The sequence below is a fragment of the Typha latifolia genome, chromosome 9 (assembly GCF_019914945.1).
Source record: "Typha latifolia isolate L0001 chromosome 9, TyphaL0001v2, whole genome shotgun sequence".
In the NCBI taxonomy this organism is placed as follows: domain Eukaryota; kingdom Viridiplantae; phylum Streptophyta; class Magnoliopsida; order Poales; family Typhaceae; genus Typha; species Typha latifolia.
In genome coordinates this window covers 1712641-1732481 of record NC_133094.1, presented here as the reverse complement: position 1 = coordinate 1732481, position 19841 = coordinate 1712641, and the positions used below count along the sequence as shown (strand labels likewise).

The 19841-nt window shown below is 36.6% G+C and overlaps 4 protein-coding genes and 1 non-coding gene across 31 annotated transcripts; 3 read left to right on the top strand and 2 right to left on the bottom strand.

Moving 5' to 3' along the window:
• Positions 1-3481: 3481 nt before the first annotated feature.
• LOC140795496 (pentatricopeptide repeat-containing protein At3g14580, mitochondrial) lies at positions 3482-9754 on the bottom strand. 27 transcript variants are annotated; one of them, XM_073148085.1, is made up of 8 exons: positions 9460-9750; positions 7845-9009; positions 7499-7665; positions 6949-7138; positions 6200-6260; positions 5937-6091; positions 5130-5263; positions 3482-3969 (listed from the first exon to the last, which is right to left on the bottom strand). In XM_073148085.1, the coding sequence occupies exons 2-3, from the start codon at positions 8993-8995 to the stop codon at positions 7626-7628; spliced, it is 1191 nt and encodes a 396-aa protein (XP_073004186.1). In that variant the 5' UTR covers positions 8996-9009; positions 9460-9750; the 3' UTR covers positions 3482-3969; positions 5130-5263; positions 5937-6091; positions 6200-6260; positions 6949-7138; positions 7499-7625. The 27 variants fall into 27 exon arrangements, with proteins under 27 accessions (XP_073004186.1, XP_073004192.1, XP_073004181.1 ...); XM_073148091.1 differs by having other exon boundaries at positions 6949-7048; XM_073148080.1 differs by lacking the exon at positions 7499-7665 and having other exon boundaries at positions 6200-6279; positions 6949-7048; positions 9460-9751.
• Positions 9755-10178: 424 nt separating this feature from the next.
• Positions 10179-12011, bottom strand: LOC140795382 (putative G-type lectin S-receptor-like serine/threonine-protein kinase At1g61610). Its single transcript, XM_073147912.1, has 2 exons — positions 10797-12011; positions 10179-10715 (listed from the first exon to the last, which is right to left on the bottom strand). The coding sequence occupies exons 1-2, from the start codon at positions 12007-12009 to the stop codon at positions 10339-10341; spliced, it is 1590 nt and encodes a 529-aa protein (XP_073004013.1). The 5' UTR covers positions 12010-12011; the 3' UTR covers positions 10179-10338.
• A 121-nt stretch (positions 12012-12132) lies between these two features.
• Positions 12133-12205, top strand: TRNAR-CCG (transfer RNA arginine (anticodon CCG)). The gene has a single exon. It is a non-coding gene; the product is annotated as a tRNA-Arg (tRNA).
• A 1203-nt stretch (positions 12206-13408) lies between these two features.
• Positions 13409-14451, top strand: LOC140795819 (putative germin-like protein 2-1). The gene is made up of 2 exons (XM_073148609.1): positions 13409-13573; positions 13716-14451. Exons 1-2 carry the CDS (start codon positions 13462-13464, stop codon positions 14264-14266), a joined length of 663 nt encoding a protein of 220 aa, XP_073004710.1. The 5' UTR covers positions 13409-13461; the 3' UTR covers positions 14267-14451.
• Positions 14452-17184: 2733 nt separating this feature from the next.
• On the top strand, positions 17185-18447 carry LOC140795163 (putative germin-like protein 2-1). Its single transcript, XM_073147586.1, has 2 exons — positions 17185-17361; positions 17718-18447. Exons 1-2 carry the CDS (start codon positions 17250-17252, stop codon positions 18266-18268), a joined length of 663 nt encoding a protein of 220 aa, XP_073003687.1. The 5' UTR covers positions 17185-17249; the 3' UTR covers positions 18269-18447.
• Positions 18448-19841: the final 1394 nt, after the last annotated feature.

The window sequence follows — 19841 nt, the reverse complement described above, 5'->3', positions numbered from 1 at the left end:
AGACAAGCATGATCGTCCAGCTAACAATAACTTCATCATGATTGACCATCATGGACGCATTGTAACGATGTTAGCCCCTACAGAAAACTAAAGAGAATATAAATAAAAGAAGATAATGCTCTAATGGCTACCAAAACTACCTTCAATGCTTACTGCCCTATGAAACAAGAGTAGCCACAAAAATCCTATCTCATCATCTATGAAATTCGGCATCACTCGAACCAGTTGACCCATATTCGCATTAATTTTGACATTCTCCTTACTCTCAAGGGAGAATTATTTTTTTAATAAAATCACAATAATGTCAAGAGGAGATATGAGAGGAGGGTACTCATCATGCTACTATGCGTTGCTGGAACGCTAAGGCTAACTTATGAATAGGCAGGCGAGGAATATGATAGGGAAAATGCTGAATTTATCATCGGCTATAAAGAAAGGAAAGAGAAAAAAAAAAGTGAAGAAAAAGGGAGTAAAAACACGAAGCCGCCTATGCGGCGATAATGTAAGAGAAAAGGAAAAACCCTAAATAAGAGCTAGGGCGAAAGGAGTTGCCCAATTTGTTTTCCTTTGCATCATTCCGCACCAAATTAAAATTGATAAAAAAAATAAGAAAATATATTTAAATATTCTATATTTTAAATTTATTATTATTAACATAATAATTTAGATGAATATTATTATTAATCTTACGCGAGAGATTAGTGGATCAACGAGTAATTATTTATGCCTACTCTTTTAACAAAATTGTAGTTTATATCTTATCGTTTTATTATTTGTAAATTGAATTCTATAATTTAGTGAATATGTGCAAAAAAATATAATGCTGTGAAATATATTAGTTAAACTTAACCAAATATTTGAGTTAAATTAACTGTACTAAAAAAATATAAAAATATTATTAACCAAGTCATACTAAATATATTTTAGTTATTTTAGAAATAAGAACATTTTAGTCATTTTAGAATAAAATATCTCCAATTAACGAAATAATTTTATCGTTTTAGTTCAAATCTAATTCATTGTATTTGGTACACATATTTATTAATGTAGATGTTTGATTTATAAATAATAAAAATATAAGTCATAAATCGTAATTTTGGTATATACAAATTTTAATCATAAATAAAGCACCGCATAAAAATCACATATAATAATAATAATAATAATAATAATAATAATAATACATAGGATTCTTTTAATAAAATTTTCAAAAGGAATCATGGTGGGGAATCCAAATTTACCTAATTAGCACTGGTGCATTTAATAAACCAAGGTATGAAAAGACCCATGCATCCCATCTCATTTCCTCTTTTAGCAAACCACCCCCACAAATAAATTAACCAGGTAGGACAAAACTGCCAAATTACGATGAATATTAAAAAATAAAATCATAGCACTGGGGGGGTAAGAGAGAATTTTTTTAAATTATTTTGCCGAATAGTCCCACCACTATTATTTTTTTCTTTCCTTTTTTGCAAGAAAAAGAGAGAGAGAGAGAGAAATTTTCTGTGCTGATGTCAGAGGGAGATCTCACACTCACACACTCCTCTTCTCGAAATCGGCGATGATTTGACGTCGGATGTGATGGGTCGGTGGAGGCGCGCGCCACGTGTCATGTAGACCGCGCTGTCGCCTGTCCCTTGGACAATGGCTCTCGGATCCTTCAGTGGCCGTTTTGCAGAAAGCCCCTCCTATTTCGGAAAATTATCGATGTTGCCACTGCAGGGGTTTCAGTTACTGTAGCAGTTAAGCTAACCGTTTTCCGTGGATAAGAAGATTAAAAAAAAAAAATATATCAAGAGACTTATTGAGACTTTCGTTAACCCCCCCCCCCCCCTCCTCCCGTTCTCGAATCGCGATAAACTCCTTTCTTATCCGACGATAAAAAAAGAAAACGCTATTCTAATCTCTTTTCTTATTCTTTTTAGCAGCGGTGGGACCCACGGCAAAAGTGATTAAGTGTGATTACTGATTAGGACCGTGTTAATGGCGTTGGAGAACAATTAATTGCAACAAATAAAGGCCTAACTGAATGGTTCAGATCTTAGTAGAATGTCTCAATAACCCACTTTGTTTTTATAAATTAATTACTATTTTATGATTATTGTACTGAAATATATCCTCAATTTCCAATCCCTTGAAAGGTGGTTGATGGCTCTGAAACTGGTCTCATGAAAACAAAGAGAAAAATTAAAGATGAGTCCAAATTATTAGGGATTGTTATGGACCTTATTAACTACTATCCGGCCTAATTTTAATGCTATCTATCGTATTCAAGATCCCAAGAATCCACACCTCTTTTTAAGAAGGTAGGTCGTAATTAATACGCACCGGTTATAATAAAATATTTATAAAAGTAATAATTATATATATACTCGTGCTAATCTTTTCTTTCTACGTTCCTTAATGATATAATCATACATCATAACATAGAGATGTATAATTTTGTTGGAATAGAAAATGTTCTTTGATCTTAAAGACAAGTTCCTGTTCTTTTTTCTACTCGAGATTATTAAAATTAGTTTATATTTACAGTTAGTTTAACTCATCTATGTAATAGTAATGATTTCTTAAAAAACTAATGTTAAAATAAATATTCATTTGACAGGATAATTTATTGGTATAAATTAAAAAAAAAATAGTATAATTTAAATTACAAGATCGACGTCCACGTCACTAGACAAAAGAGAAATAAATTTAAAAAAAAAACGTGAAATGGTTCAATGCACTTGCTTCGCAACTTGATATCGGTCCTTGTCTTTATCTATTCTCGGTCTCGGGCGAGGAAAGGATCGAGTAGAATTTCGTATTCTGGGAGGGGCTAATTTGCAACAAAAAATAAAATAAAATAAAATAATAATAAGAGAAAGAGGAAATAAATCGACAGGGGCCCACGGGTGACAACAAAATCCACGAGGTCGTGTCCGTACGGACGGAGACGTGGCAAAGCTCGTGGAGGGTCGCTGTCGAGGGGGAGGGAGCCCCTCGTGGGCGGGCCCCGCGAGCTCCACCGGCCGCCCGGGTTTTCCGGATCTTGGTGCACTTGCGGATCCGGGTTTGACACCCCGTGGGACCCGCTTTTAAATTCTTCCCTCCACTTAATTATAAATCATAAATAACCCTAAATTAAGTAATCGTCCATTGGCTCATTGCATTGGTAGAGTGGGTGAAGATATCCTTAATTTCTCTCTTGTCGACTTAAATTGCAAAGTGCTTATTTCTTAATTATATATAAATAATTTTTGCTTGCTTTCTAAAATGCACCTTTTACATTGTTGCTTTTTAAATTTTGAATGCTTCAAAAACACTAAGTTTCTTTATTTCTTCTAACAATTAGTTACCATATAGATAAGTTGAATCAACTATAAATGCAAAATATTTTTAATACTATTAATTGTAAGATCAAAGTAAAACAAAACAGAACCAAATTTTAAAGTCAAAATGAGAAATATTTGAGGTATTTGTTTTTACTCTTCAAGACTAACAAAGAAAAATTTCCATTTCTCTAGTTGCTGTTAGATTAAAGTTAACGCCGATAGTTTTTTTAAGCATTACAAACACAATGTAGATATCTGAATGATAATAAAATCAAACAGAGGCGAAAAAAAAAAAACCCAAAAAGGTCTGCAGCTTTAGCCTTACCTAATTGAGAGATTGTTCCCATATATGATACACATATTATAATATTGAAATTAACTGCCGATATTTAAGACCAGCATCCAATTGGGTCTGAGATGATCCTTGAAATGCTCTACCAAAAGCAAGGAATCTTGTCAGCACTAATAGTTGCACATATATGACTTGAAAAGGAAGGGCTACTGGTTGAGATTCCTTTTGGGAGGACTCTTATCATGTTGGCCACAAGCCATGGTCTAGCTTTGCATGGGAGAAAATATTCCACCTTCACAGCGGTACACAAGTAGCTTGGAATGGAGAAAGGGGATAAGATTCACCACTCGGTACCTAAGCCTGCACATTAAATGGACATGACATTTGAGTAAAAATAAGACAAGACCTATCCATCCCTTTCCAAATGCTCGGGGAATTTTAATAAGAAACAATAAAATATGATATGAGTTATGAGTTTCTTGCATAAATAAACATGTGAAGATCATACTTAGAGATCTAAATATAATGTCTAACAAGAAAAATGGAACAATATCCAGTAGGGTTGGGGGTGCAATTAACTTGGGTCTATATTTAGCATATCAATCCCGCAAGAATAAGAAGAATATTCAGTGTCTTAATGGAGATAATTGGCATCTATGATTGAATAAATCATATGGGGAATATTCAAGAAATCAAAGTCCTTTTAGGTTGACGAGTCTGGTCATGCAATGATGCTGTATGATAGCATACATATAGCAAGCAAGAATTTGAGTAGGTCATCAACATTTAGGTACTTTCTCTTTCTCTAATAGGCTAGGAATTCTAACCCTAGATAGAGTTGCATTGAGATGTGCGTAGTGCACCATTAATGAATAGCCAGAAGTTGAATCAATTAGTGTACTGGCCAACCTCATTCAAGGTGCATGCATGTGGGCTCCTCTACTACCAGACAAGGATTATCCATCTTAACATTAGCGTTTTCCCTGCCAAATGATTTTACATACAACTTGAATTATGTTTGAATCATGCAAGCTTTAATTAGCTAGCTCTTTAGTCTTTTTTGTTTTGTTCAATTATTTACTTATGTTTGAGGTATCTTTTGGCCATTTTTAACATAGTAGCATAGTAGGTAATATCTAAGGTTTAGTATTAAAGCCATGGATAACTATGATATGTTCCAATGCAGCAATGCTCATCTACTTTGACCAAGAAAAGACAACTTGGTCTCAGTATCAGATTCATAGACTAATCAAATACATAAGAATTTAAAAAAGAATCCAAACATTTGGAAACTAGGTTCACATAACTAATTCATTGACCAAGACTTATTTTGCTGCATCTCTCATCATACAATCCTTCAGCATGCGAGTACACAACACATAATATATCATATTCCTAGGTCCACAACTTGACAAGATTTAATAAGATCTAGTGTCCAAGTTACACAGCTACCAGATTATTTTAACCACCCTCTGATGTTACTACAAGGAAAACTGAAGTATATATCTGGAAGGGCCTACCTGCATTCCAGTAAGAAATAAGCCGTTTGCCACATCCTCCCCAAGGCTAAGTATGAATAAGGCACCCAGATCTTGTCTCCATAATGGTGGACAGCGTATGATAGCAAGCCTGTCTGACTTCATGTATACTTATCCTAATCATAAAATATGAAGAAATTAGTGGTTGTTAACAAGGCCACACCATTGAATATCTCTCAGAAACATAAAAAATGAATGAATATTTATAGGTAAGATAAGCACACACCAAAGAATCTATAGCACATTTTTTAAAGTTGAATGATGCTCTAAAAGCTAAACTTTTAGGAAAAAGTATTCTAAGCTGAATAGCTAGACATAAAAAACTAGATATCCTTTTGGCATTACCCATATATATAAACACACAGAGAAGCTACTTGCTTCCATAGAGACAATGAAAGCCAAGCAGAAAAGTCAGAACTAATTAAAACTGCACTATCCTTCAAATGATATAGTGACACTAACTTTATAAATCAATGCAAAAGTTTCTTTTTTGAAGGAAATCAATGCACAAGTTACAAAAAAAATTTAGGAAGGTATGGGTAGAACTCAGAAGCCTCAATCCTTTTGTTGCAAGAATTTTGTAAAGGTGCAGGAACAATAAAGGTAAGGCTAATTTTGTTACCTAACCGGTAATCTTTTGACCTTATTGAAGTATATCACTATATTAGCAATAAGTGAATGCCGCTTTCTAACAACTATTATTCCATACCTTAACTAATTGGGACCCGTTTAGATTTATTCATCATTAACTGCTATGTGACATTACATTAAATAACAATGACGGATTACCTCTGGAACCATGACCATGACTACAAAACCAATGCTTATCACAAGTCTCTACAGACCATTCCTTGACTTCACAGCAGTCATTCAGCTCACTGGGTCATCCATAATCTCAGCTTCTCTTTGCATTATCATTTTTTTTCTCCAAACTTCGTAATAATCTAATATGCAGAAGTCAGAAACCAATTGATTTATGCAATGATAAATGAATTGCATGATTGGAGAAGTATAACATAATTGATGTGGGCCAAAATGCGGATATGAGACACCTCCTTGTCCAAAATTGCAATCCTCCTGAGCAGTACTTTTATCGTCTTATATGCAAGTGGGCTGCAATTCAAGCAAGTGGCTAAGAATTGACAAACAAGGAAAACATTAATAATCACTTATCAAGTAAAGAGATTAAAAATTAGCACAATCATATTGAATCAATTATGATACATTAAACATTTTTTGTAGTAATAGTAAGAACATGCAACCTGCCTTATGAAATAATAGAGGTAATATTTTGATTGCCAGAATAACACCAATTAAGTCATCACCATGTATGTCTGAAAGGTTCTGTTAATGCATTCACATGGACTAAAGTTGACATAGAAATCATGCAAAGAACATGGTTGTTATTACCAAATGGACTGCAGTTGGATGCCTCATGTTCTTCTCTGAGTTCTCTCCTAAAGTTCATCTAATACCATGAAAGCCTATAAAAATAATGCTCCATGTTTAAAATGCAAAATTTGTCATAGAGCATGTTCAAGTGCTAGAAGTTTTATGCCAACATTGCAGCTACTCACAAACTTATTTTCACTAGACATAATTCAGTCTGTTCTCTATAGGTTTCACAAGAAGAATAAATATTCTAATAATTGGGAAATGCTCTTTTAAATGGAAAAGAGTTAAAGAAGATCTTCAAATGACAGTACTTAAATGAATCAAGGTGGTTAGACTGAGAAAAGAATAACCAGGTGAAACATACAAGATGTATCATAGAAAAACTTTGGCAGTAAGAGTCTCATACCTACTGCATGGAAGGTTCAAAAAAAGTGGAAATTGAACATTTGAACCTTCTCATCCATTGTTGAGCTTGTGTCACTGGAACTTGGTGATTACTGCATTTTCTATGAAAAGAAAGAATCAAAACTCATACTTGTGAAGCTATCAATGACAGAATGCAAAAAAGCAGGAACTCATGTCTGCCAGTCTTTATACTGCATTTTCAAAAGGATGAAAAGAAAGAATCAGAACTCATAGTTGTGAAGCTATCAATGACAGAATGCAAAAAAGCAGGAACGCATGTCTGAAATAAACATATCTGAACTCTCTTGTACGTATAAATGCTAACCCCCCCCCCCCCCAACACACACACACACACACACACAAACAAAACCATAAAAATACTGTAGCTTATTCTAACTAATTTTAAAAACCTCATGGGACACTTCCAATCAAGATTGTCTATGTCCAGACAACTATCAGGTGAGATCCTACAATTTTCTTTAAAACAGATCATTCTTCTCTATTTAAGGGGGGAAAAAAAGCCAAGAAAATATCAAGATAAACAAACGTACGAAGAGCTGCAAATAGGAGCTACCAAGAAAGGAGATCATAAATTGCATATAGCAGCCAATCAACTTATCCTCCAGACATGAATGGACTCATTCAACTAATAATTTCCTAAGAATAGAACCGTCTCCCTCATTGGTTTCCACTCATTTGGTGCACAATTTCCTGCAAACTGAGCAACATTGTTTAATCAAGTCCAAGCAGTTAATCAGTAGATTATAATTAGAATAAAGGTGTATGATCATATTCTAAGTTAGCACCAAGTAGTTGCTTCATCTCATTCGCAAGAGCTTGGATTCATTAGTTTGAAAAAGTCAGCAGAAAGCAGTACAGTACTCATAAGCAACTTACAGAAACAGGCATCTGATGATCTTTTCCCATGTACCTGTTCGAGGAACAAATTTTTGGTCTACCATTTGCTTCAAAACAACATGGGCATCATCTAAACGTTTCTCATTACATAGGCCATCAACGGTAAGTTTGTATGATGAAAAACTAGGTCTGCTACCTTCAGAGATCATTATGCCCATGAAGTGCTTAGCCTCTGCAAACTGTTTTGAGCTAATAAAGCCATAGACTAGTGCTTGATAAGTTCCGGAGTTAGGGTAACAACCCTTTAACTTCATTGTCTTCAACAGTTCCAATCCCTCAGCCACTCTTCCTTGTCGACAAAGACCAGAGATCAATATGTTGTATGTTATAGTGTCAGGAGGAATACCTTCCTTTTCCATTCTATCACATAGCTCAAATGCTTCATCTATCCTATCATGTTTACAAAGAGAATGCATTAGTGTTGAATAAGTAGTAGCATTAGGCTTGCATCCTTGCTTCGGTATTTCATGCAACAAAGAGAATGCAGCATCTAACTTCTCAAGTTGACATAAGCCCTTGATAAGAATGTTAAAGCAACATGTGTCAAGGGCAATGCCCAACCTGGGAGCACTTAGGAATACCTCATGGATAACCTCAAACTGCCGAGTACACACAAGCATGTTGAGGACATAATTGAAAGTCTTAACAGAAGGCCAACAATGAAAATCTGGCATAGAAAGAAGTGCTCCAATGGTTTTTTCAGGATGATTTGCCACATTTCCATACATCTTAATCAGCCTATAGAAGAATTCATCAGAAAATCGGACCTTTTCATACTTGGCCCGATCCAACAGATCCTCTATATCCCCAAATTTGCGTGCATAAGCTAGTCTGTCAATTATCAGACTATAAAGAGCTTCACTGGGTTTATAGTCTATACGACTAGTGACCTTACTGAATGCACTAATAATCAAATTAGGATCTCTGACATTTGTAAATATTTTCAGAACCTCATTTGGTGCTAGCCAATCTTTGTGATCCAATCTCCCCACCCAATAACTGTCATCAACAGCCGGACGATTTAATGATGATATTGGTGATGCAGAACACTTCAAAATGCATAACATTCTTGGATCAAGAGACCGAAAACAGTAGACAGCTTGCGGCACCAATTTATTAAAAGCAGCCATACATGCAATTAAGCCTGCACACACAAATTTCCAGTATTACCTATGATGCGATTTCACAAAGCTTATAAATAAGCTTCAATTACTGTAATAATAAACCAATATCTAACAGCAAGAGAAAAGAAGATTATAATGTCTCCCTGGAATACTGCAAACCGTTCAGGCTTCCATCATCATCTTCTGCTCGTAGTTAAAGTGGGCTTTTAACTTCAAAAACCAAGTACTCAAACCCATTTCATGACGATTGAGTGATCCTAAGGACATTTATCGTACACACTGCTTGATTTTCTTCTAAATTAACAAAACACTGAGGTACTATATTGAGGAAACAAATCTTACAACTTGCTATGGAGTTCTGGTTCGTAATGATACCGAATTCTATGCCCTAAAGTCCAATAAAACATAAAATCCACTGAAATAAACTTTGATAAAATGACCAAATTCTATCTGATCGAGAAGAACGGTACGTGATTAGAAATGCGACATCAGAAGAAGCAAAAATGGCGATTTGAGCTCCGCAACCACATGGATATAAAGAGAAATCGGGACTAGGGCACAGAACTGGGCTCAGCAACCAAAGCGATCTCGTCCAGGAGAAGGAGGCGTGGAGACGCTCGCGTGCAAGGGATCGTACGAGGTGGAGGGCGCGCGGGGTTTACCTTCGAGCACTGAGGAGGACGAAGTGAGAGAGATTGCGACGGCGGAAGGCGGCGGGAGATTACTCCGCCAGAACTCGAGGGTTCGCGGTAATCACGAGAAGGCAATGCGCATATAACACCCTACAATATCATAATATTGTGTTTAACTCCCCGTCTTTTGTGTATTTTTTTTAATAAATTGTTTTTCCAATCCAGCCCCTTGTTTCAGTGTTTTGCCTATAATTTTATTAAATAAAATTTATTTCGTTAAGGATAACAGAAATAGCTTCTTTTCCAGGAAGAAAGGAAGGTCTTATTAAAGATGAGTAATAATCACAAATATTTTATTAAAAGTATAGGGTTTTATTTGAACATTTCTCTGATAAATTATGCTTCTTGGATAAATATCATTAAGCAACGAAATTAAGATAATTGATTAATAAGTAAATTAAGATACGTCATTAAATGTATAATAATGTATCAATCATATATATTCGATAATTTTAATTATGCTTGAAAAAAAGAAGATAAGTTGTATGAAAGAGGAGTTGGGAGAGGATTTTAGATCTTTAGCTTATATTGGCACAAAGCTCAACCAAAACCAAGAAACTAGGAAACCATATACACTTGCTGCATGTAATAATACAAACTCAGATAGCCAAATACATTAAAGGATGTCAAATAAGAAAACAACTCTGGAAGCAGGCACTATTTGTTCAGGAATTCTTCTTTAATATGTCCCTTTGATCTTACTTTATTCCCTTCATGTAATGCTCCATGGCTATGTGTGCTCTTAGGAGGAGTCATATAAATCTTATGAAGCAATCTAGAGATGTCATTTATAGTTGGTGTCATATGATCAGCAGAGACATCAGTGCATGCCAATCCAATCTCTACCATCTGCTTGATTTGCTCATAACTAGTTGCAGTGAGAGCCATCTTCTCATCAATCACCTTCCTCAATGCATGCCCTTGGCATTGCATTCTCATCCACTGCAGGAACCCCGATTCGCCTCTTTCAAAACCTTCTCCTGGGCTCCTGTTAGCCACCAACTCCAAAAGAAGCAAGCCGAAGTTGTACACCTCTGAAACAAAGAAATTAAGTGACCACGAGATTGCAACATCAACTGTTGGATAATTCTACTTCTTTGTGAAATTATACTTACTCTTTGATCTGTTCTTATGATCGAAAATCTTCCATGTCGAAATGAGAGGCTCGATGTCTTCAGTCAGCATGATATCTTCGGTACTGAGATCGTATCCGACGTGCGATGATTGCTCGTGAGCGTATCTCATCCCCTCCGCCACCCCGACGGCCACCTTCAGTCTTTGCTTCCATGGGGGTGAGCCCGTGAGCCATTGCTTAACATTGCAGACACCCAAATTTTCCAATACTATTGCTTTCAATCCCCTCTGGTTGCAGAAGCCTATAATTTTAACCAAGTTCTTATGGCTTAGTTGCATAAGAACGTGACACTCTTCATCAAATGCTTTGATGGATTCCTTTGAGAACCTCCCTTTTTGCATTCTAATTACAACTTCAACTCCATCACTCAATCTCCCTGTATACATCTCCTCTTTCTCTTCCTTCCATATCAGATTATCAGTAGAAAATTTATGGGTCGCCTTCTTTAGCGAGGCAATTGAGAACTTATAATCCTTCTTCGGCAACGCCCATACAAGAAAACCTACCAAAAGAACCACAGAGACCAACACTCCAGCCAAAAGAATAATAGTCGTCATGATCTTTAATCCATGGTGGTGATCCTGGGATCGTAAACCTGAGTTAATAAAACTAGACTCGTTGAAACGATCAAAGAAGGCAACTTTTTTAAGGTTGACTTCAGAAAAGCCATTATAAGAAAGATTGAGAACAGAGAGGTTGGTTAAGTTATTGAAGGCATCAAGAGATAAATCACCAACAAGCTCATTGAAACTAAGATCAAGAAACTCGATTTGGGTGCATTGTAAAATGTCATAAGGGAAGACGCCATTGAGAGAATTATTGGATACATCTACGGACAGGATGGATAAGGGGCAATACTTCCAGAAGAAGGCGAAAGAGAGGTACAAAGGCGCCGCCTTTGGACGCGAACGGAGGTCGATTCTGGCAAAGTTGGCGTTGCAATCGGCGTTCTTCGACTCGACGCAGAGGTGGCGGGCGACGACGAAGGATTTGAAGATGTTGGCGAGGTCAGTCTTGATGGCATTGCAGTAGCGGAGAGATGGATGTAGTTTGCAGAGGTCGGAGACCGTCAATGGGAAATCGGGCGGCGGAGGTTGGTTTAGTTCTTGGATGAGGGAGGAAGGGAGAGTTTGGGCGATGGAGAGGGAGAGGAGGAAGGAGAAGGCGAGGGAAGTTAGAGAGATCGATGCCATGAGAGGTTTCAAGTAGTGAGGTGAAGGGAGGGTATTTGCTGTTTGGCGATTTAGATTGGAGTGCGGGAGCAGTTATTTTGAATTTATAATCATTTTTATCATAATTATAAGTACAATATAAACGATCGCGTGGCCTAATGGATAAGGCGCTCGCCTCCGGAGCGGGAGATTGTGGGTTCGAGTCCCATCGCGATCGTATTTATTAACTTATTTATTTTGACAAGGGTGATCGTATTTGCTTTAATATATTTCCATTTTCAAATTTTAATATGAATAATATTTAATTTTATTCATTTTTAAATAATAACACTGTTAATAAGTAGGAAAACATATCAACATACTCACACTGTTGTATTTTAGTCTTATTGCTTTAAAAACACTATGATTAAACTTTCACATGACAGTAGCAAACGGAATAGATAAATATTATTATTTTTAAAAATAAAAATACTCAAAATATATCTCATATATTTGGTTACCCTTTTGCGTTTATTTTAACCTTTAAAAATAGAACTCAAGAGTATCAAGTCATGTTATATTTATAGTTATTTAAATCATCTATGCAGTAACTATTTGTTAAGAAAACTAACAAAGTACTTTTAAGGCATTAAAAGTAAAAAAATAAATCATCGTCTATTATTTTTGGCATGAAAATTTTGAAGTGTAATTAATTTTAGACACTCTAGAGAGAACTTTAATTTTATTTTAAAGGAAAAAAAATTGATGGTAAGATTATTTCTTTTTTTAATGTTTTTCCTTAAGATCATGGTAGGATTGAAGATATTAAATGAAAAGGTCTATATAAAAATGGGCAATTGTTTATAGATATAAATATACTTAATCCACCAAAAGGGAGGGTAAAAAGTTTACTAAAAAGTATTCAAGATTTCTAGCATGCATGGTGTACTTAGTCATCTCTTGAACCATTCTCCGTGATGCCAGATATTCGGATGACAAAATCGTGACCATTCACTAATTAATAAAAAAAACAAATATAGTGAAGTAATTGACTATGCTAAGATCCTTTAATTAAATTGCAAGCTGCTCATTCCTCGTAGTGTCGTCTCAACTCTTTTAGGGATGACCCTTTCCAACTATATATATATATATATATATATATATATATATATATATAGGTATATAGTTAGTCATGTCGGTTGTCCACCTTATAAATAAATATCCGGCAGTATTACCGAGTATTAACACGCAGTGGACTACTTCAATAAGGATATGTGTGAAAAAAGTCGTAACTATTATTGCAAATGCTAACCTAACTCTTTAGACTCTTTCGTGTTTGCATGCACGTGGAATATTGAATATTTCAATGCTTACTACGTATTAAAGAGACCAAGTCGAGAACTTGAAATCTATATATACCCATCTCCACTTTGCCATTTTGTCAACAACCAGAGCTCCAAAGTAAAGCAAGCTTCAATTAATCCACAAATTAAGATGGCTGGCTACTTCGTTCTCTTTGCCCTACTCGCCATTACTTCCCCTCTTGCACTTGCCACTGATCCTAACCAACTCCAAGACTTCTGCGTCGCAGATAATATGTCTAAAGGTATATATTACAATAGTTATGCTGAGAGTACTTTGTTTTAAGGAAATTATCTTGTCGATTTTAAGCTGTTTGTTTATATAAAATCTTATTAGATTACTTTAAGTTAACACAGGGGTGTAATATGATTGTCGAATTTTTGCAGTGTTTGTCAATGGAGTCGTCTGCAAGGACCCGAAGCTCGCTACCGCCGAAGACTTCTTCTTCGGAGGCCTCGACAAGCCCGGGAACACCATGAACCCAGTCGGATCCAAGGTGACCCCGGTCAACGTAGCCCAGATCCCCGGGCTCAACACCTTGGGCATATCCTTAGTCCGTATTGACTTCGGTCACAAGGGTCAAAACCCCCCTCACACCCACCCTCGTGCCACCGAGATCCTCACAGTGTTGGACGGCACTCTCTTGGTCGGATTCGTAACATCTAACCCGGATAACAAGCTGTTCACTAAGATCCTCAACAAGGGAGATGTGTTCGTTTTCCCACAAGGGTTGATTCATTTCCAGATGAACGTCGGCGAGATGAATGCAGTGGCATTGGCAGCCTTGAGCAGCCAAAACCCCGGCGTGATCACCATTGCCAACGCCGTCTTCGGGTCGAAGCCGCCGATCTCCGACGACGTGCTGGCGAAGGCGTTCCAGGTTGACAAGAAGACTGTAGACTGGCTCCAGGCTCAATTCTGGGTGGATAACAACTGAAGCTAGATTGATTGATTGCTAATTGCTTATTTACTAGTGATTTACCTTGTTGTATTTGGTGGTTGTTGTTTCTGTAGATCTCTTTACATCATGAGAAAGAGGTGTAATACTTGTGTGTGATCTGAATAAAATAGAAAATAAATCCACCTTATCCGAGTTTGGATATGGCTTGGAGTGCTTCTACATTTACACGGCTGCAAGGATTGTTTTGAGCAATTTACAATGAATCTACTACGTACTCAGAATAAGACGATCTCCACTACATTTTTTAACTTATATATTTATTCTCTTAAAGTTAAAGTTTTGACTGAATTGCGAGAGTTGGGTTTTCTACAATTAAAGAGTGACGATTTTTTTTATTATCATAAAGTTGTTCTCAATTTCAACCAAAGGAATTTTAAGTAGAATATAGAATATAAAAATTATGGATATCTAATCTATTTCTTTTAAGACACGTTTGTTTGAGATTAGAATAAAATTAAAATAGTTATTTTAGATTTTTATTTTTAAAATTATATCTTTAATATAAAGTTTGATATTCTGATATTTGATGGTAATCCAAAATAATATAATAACTATTATTGATTCAATATAAAATTAAGACAAAATAAATAAGAAGTAAAAATTAATTCAACTACTCTTAATTTGACATATACATTTAAATGAAAGTGTTCCTGTTTATTATAGATATGTAATACATACTTGTAAGATAGATGGATGGTAGGAGGTAGGAGGTAGGCAAAAATTTTGAGTGGAAAATTTTGATTTATGAAATGAGATAGATAGAGTGTGAATTAAAAAATAGGTAAAATATAGGGTGTAATTTGTAAAATTTTCTAATTTATATCTACTTGCAAAGTTCTTAAGTTTGAATCTTATAAGGCTCATCTTTTATTTAAAAATATAAAATCTTCACCTTTTTAATTTAAGTGTTTATGGGCCTCTCGAAATATCTAATAGCCTAAGCATAGAAGAGTGTTAAAATATAAAATATAAAAATAATTATTCTCGGTGAGTTATTAAAACCCACTTGGGTCTAAGTTTCTTTTTTTTCTTAGTGAAAGCTCGTACACAAAAATATTTCATTAACATTCACGAATAATTATAAGCCAACTTGATACACAGAAGAGGTAGGGTATATAGCTATGACTTTTAATACAAGTCCTACACTTAGCCGAAATTAGAGAGCACTATAGATATATAGACAAAACAACAAGCCTGATGACACACATAAAATTATAAAATGAAGAAAAACCATAATAGATTATTTGGAGTAGAAACCCTTGAGTCAGCCTACTATTCCATCGTGATCTGACAGTTGAAGACATGATCCTATGAATTCTTCGGTGCCGAAAGTTCTAAGATGGTTAACCTACAATAGATAAAAAGAACCAAAGAAAAAAAAAGCATACTCCTAGAAAAGACACGGACCTAAGATTTGATCAATGATGGTGGGACAAATAGGAAGTGGATGGCAATCGAGATGAGGACGAAGGAGGGGGAGGCATCAAATCGAGGCATCAGTGAGCACATGCTTCAACTGCATGGGAAAGGAAAGGATAGCGAGACAAATGGACCTAAACTAATGCCAGTCTTAAGAGAAAAACCTAAGCCACAACACCTCTCCTTAGTCTCCCTTATTTCACTGGGAAAAAGAGAGAAGAGAAAGAAAATACTACATCAAAGCTTAAGCTATAACTACCCAGTTCTCGCACCTATATATCCCAAACCCTATAGACCTAACACTTCCTCCACCATCACCAGTGCTAAAGGAGATCACTATGATGAAGGGTTCAACGGTGAAGCATGCCATCGAGGGCAAGCACGACCACCACTAATCTGGACGACGAGGAAGTGTAAGAAGATAAGTGAAAGCAAGCAGGCAGAGAAGGAGAGAGCGCACGATTAGGATGCATGTGGTGGTGAGCAAAAAGAGAGACTAGGTGGTAGTGTGGAGAAGGTGAGGGCAACAAAGTTGATGGAGGAAAAGATATCAACGATCAATCACATGGAAGGGTATAGCTAAGAAAGGGGTCTACTACTGCGGAACACGCAAGAGTCAATATACAATGATGGCGATAAGGTAGGGGAAGAAAAGGGAAATAGAGAAAGAAAAAAACAAGAGATACCAAAAGATCTCACAAAAGAGAAGGGAGGACGCTAGCGGGTAAATGAAGCCCTCAAGAGAAGAGAGAAAAAGTAAAATTTTGCCCCCTAAAAAAAAAGGAAACCCTAGCATATATGATTTGCTGGGGTGACATTGTGTAATGGCGAATCCAATGTGACATCAGTCAACTTAACTCAGATTTGTGTAACATCTAGTGGCCAATACGAAATAGTTGTTGGTATTTCGTACTCATATCTTATTAGCATGCATAGAAGTTGACTACAAATACGTATGCATCATATATATTATTAATAGAAGGTTCTAATCCTTGATTAGGTCGCATGTTTGCAGATAAATAAAGATTGCTTAAGGGCAGCTCAGAAGAGGTATACAAGATTAGGAGAAGTAGCTATTTGAAGGCGTTAACTTATGTTATATTCTTCTCAAAAATCTAAAGAAGCTGGCAGAGATCGGTGAATTTTTATTCACCTTACGTCCAACTCTTTTGGGTGACATAGTCGCAATCATTAATAATGACGTAATTGATTTAACTAAATCTAAGCATTAGACATAGTCTTCCTTTCTTAAATACACGCACACTTGATCATATTGGTTCTCCACCTCACAACAGTGGACTTCTTCAACGACGATACAAACGATCGTATCTAATAATGCAATACCATTAATTGCTAACCTAACTCTTTAGACTCTTTCGTGTTTCCACGTAAGTGAAATATTGAATATTTCAATGCTTATTACGTATTAAAGAGACCAAGTCGAGAACTTGAAACTTATATATACCCATCTCCACTTTGCCATTTTATCATCAACCAGAGCTCCAAATTAAAGCCACCTTCAATTCATCCACAAATTAAGATGGCTGGCTACTTTGTTCTCTTTGCTCTACTCGCCATTACTTCCCCTCTTGCACTTGCCACTGATCCAAACCAACTCCAAGACTTCTGCGTCGCAGATAATATGTCCAAAGGTATATGTTACAATAGTTATCCCGCTGAGTTTTGTTTTAGAGAAATTTTTAAATAACACCACATAATTTATTGATTTCGTGATTAATATCTTGTTTGATCTTGAGATTTGTTATCAGGTCGTTTATTTTTTTTGTTATAATTTTTATACGACACCCTACAGTTCCTTTAACATACTTTAATTAACTCTACGAGTAAATTAATAAAATTATAAAAAATACTCTTGAGAAAAACAATTCGTTTACATTTTGTAATGGTAATTTAGCAAGGATAAAGGAAAGATAAGAATATTTTAGATTTTTTAGTATTTTCGATAGAGTATTTCAATTTAAGTTAAGTGATCGTCGAATTCTTGCAGTGTTTGTCAACGGATTCGTCTGCAAGGACCCGAAGCTCGCTATCGCCGACGACTTCTTCTTCGGAGGCCTCGACAAGCCAGGGAACACCATGAACCCCGTCGGATCAAAGGTGACCCCGGTCAACGTAGCCCAGATCGCCGGGCTCAACACCTTGGGCATATCATTAGCCCGTATTGACTTCGGTCACAAGGGTCAAAACCCCCCTCACACCCACCCTCGTGCCACCGAGATCCTCACAGTGTTGGATGGCACTCTCTTGGTTGGATTCGTAACATCTAACCCGGACAACAAGCTGTTCACTAAGATCCTCAACAAGGGAGATGTGTTCGTTTTCCCACAAGGATTGATTCATTTCCAGATGAACATTGGCGAGATGAATGCAGTGGCATTGGCAGCCTTGAGCAGCCAAAACCCCGGCGTGATCACCATTGCTAACGCCGTCTTCGGATCGAAGCTGCCTATCTCGGACGATGTTCTGGCGAAGGCGTTCCAGGTTGACAAGAAAACCGTAGACTGGCTTCAGGCTCAGTTCTGGGTGGACAACAACTGAAGCTAAGATAGATTGCCTGCTAATATGAAGTTTTTATTTACTAGTGATGTTATTGTTGTGGTGATGGTTGTTGTTTCTGCTGATCTCTTTACAATATGGGAAAGAGGTGTAATACTTTAAATGGATAATAAATCCACCTTATCCAAGTTTGGGTATGGCTTGGAGTACTTGTAGATTTATATGGCTGAAAGGATTGTTCTGAGCAATTTACATGAGTCTACTACGTCAAAATAAGTCTGCAGTAATTTTTTTTATTAAATAAATTTTATTCCTTATACTTTCCATAAATCACTTTATTCTCTTATTAAAGTTAATGTTTTAAATGAATTGCAAGAGTTAGGTTTTCTAAGTTAAAAAGATTGATATTTTTTCTTTCAACATAAAAGTGTTTTCAATTTCAACCAAAGTTAGATGGAGGAGAAGAGGTAGTCGATCACATAGATGGGCATAGCAAAGAAAGGAGTCGGCTAGGGCAAAACCCACAAGAGTGGATAGACCAGTGGGGGAAAGAGAAGGGAAATGAAGAAAGAACAAGAGAACAAAAAAAGGGGAACGCATATGGCAAAAAGAACAGAGAGAGAAAAATAGATACCCAAAGATCTCAAAAGAGGGGCTTCCTTTAGAGGTTATCAATTAGCTCAACCTGCTCAAGCCCGGTCCGAACTGCCTGGGTTAAGCCCAACCTGGGCCCGATTTGGATCCGGTCCCTTCCGAGCCCGAATAGGCAATGGGAGGCACAGGCCAGGCCTTTGCCCCCTCGTCTAAACTTGTGAGCTTAGCCTATGAACCCAGCCCAACCTGATTAGCTCTTTTAAATTCTTCCTCTACTCTCCCCTTCGGCCCTCCACAATATCAACGCACAAAAGGCATTTAGCCAACCAAAAAATTTCCTAAAATATTAAGTAATCGGAGATCGTACAAAGAGCATACACTTGAGAAGAGGCTTGAGAGCCGATTCGACAAGAGGTTGAGCGCCACCAAACTTGAGCAAGAACCTAAACTTGGTGGAATAATCCTTGAGAACATATTATCAACCAAAGATATAGCTCTCATGGACCTACATTGCTCTCATCTAGGATCGACCTAGATAGGTTATTCTCGCTAAGATCTATCATCCATAAGCTATCAAGCTCGAAAAGCTTGGGATTGAGACTACCAAAGAAGTTATTATTAGCTTTCCGGAGAGGGAGAAGCCATCAAGATTGAGCTTGCTGACCCGATTTTTCCTCGGGTTAAATTTAACTTTGATCCAACCACATGGGTCGTCGTCCTCCTCGTTCCAAGACACGAGCTTGGAGTAGGGCTATAAGAGTCATGGAGATCAGCCTTGAAGGCAATGATTAAGAGAAGACTTGGAGAAAGAAACCCCTTTGCTTCTTTGTCCAATAGTCTTTTCTCTTTCTCCCTCCCAAGTTTTCCACTCCATCTTTTAATTTTTAATAGCGGTAAGAAAGTTGGTTTCTTGAGCTCAAAAAGGCTTCAAGTTGTCGATCGAAGATTGTGATGCCCACTTCTCCATTTTGTCTTCATCTTCTTGTTCTACTCTTTACTAGCAAAATTAGGGAGACATATA

Bases quoted from the DNA above. Each gene is read 5' to 3' on its own strand.
- LOC140795496 (XM_073148077.1), bottom strand. From the start codon at position 8,995: ATGGCTGCTTTTAATAAATTGGTGCCGCAAGCTGTCTACTGTTTTCGG. The intron at 7,049-7,844 runs GTAAGTTGCTTA...TTCTTTTCATAG, and splicing joins ATCATCAGATGCCTGTTTCT to AAAATGCAGTAATCACCAAG.
- LOC140795382 (XM_073147912.1), bottom strand. From the start codon at position 12,009: ATGGCATCGATCTCTCTAACTTCCCTCGCCTTCTCCTTCCTCCTCTCC. The intron at 10,716-10,796 runs GTAAGTATAATT...TCTTTGTTTCAG, and splicing joins TCATAAGAACAGATCAAAGA to AGGTGTACAACTTCGGCTTG.
- LOC140795819 (XM_073148609.1), top strand. From the start codon at position 13,462: ATGGCTGGCTACTTCGTTCTCTTTGCCCTACTCGCCATTACTTCCCCT. The intron at 13,574-13,715 runs GTATATATTACA...GAATTTTTGCAG, and splicing joins CGCAGATAATATGTCTAAAG to TGTTTGTCAATGGAGTCGTC.
- LOC140795163 (XM_073147586.1), top strand. From the start codon at position 17,250: ATGGCTGGCTACTTTGTTCTCTTTGCTCTACTCGCCATTACTTCCCCT. The intron at 17,362-17,717 runs GTATATGTTACA...GAATTCTTGCAG, and splicing joins CGCAGATAATATGTCCAAAG to TGTTTGTCAACGGATTCGTC.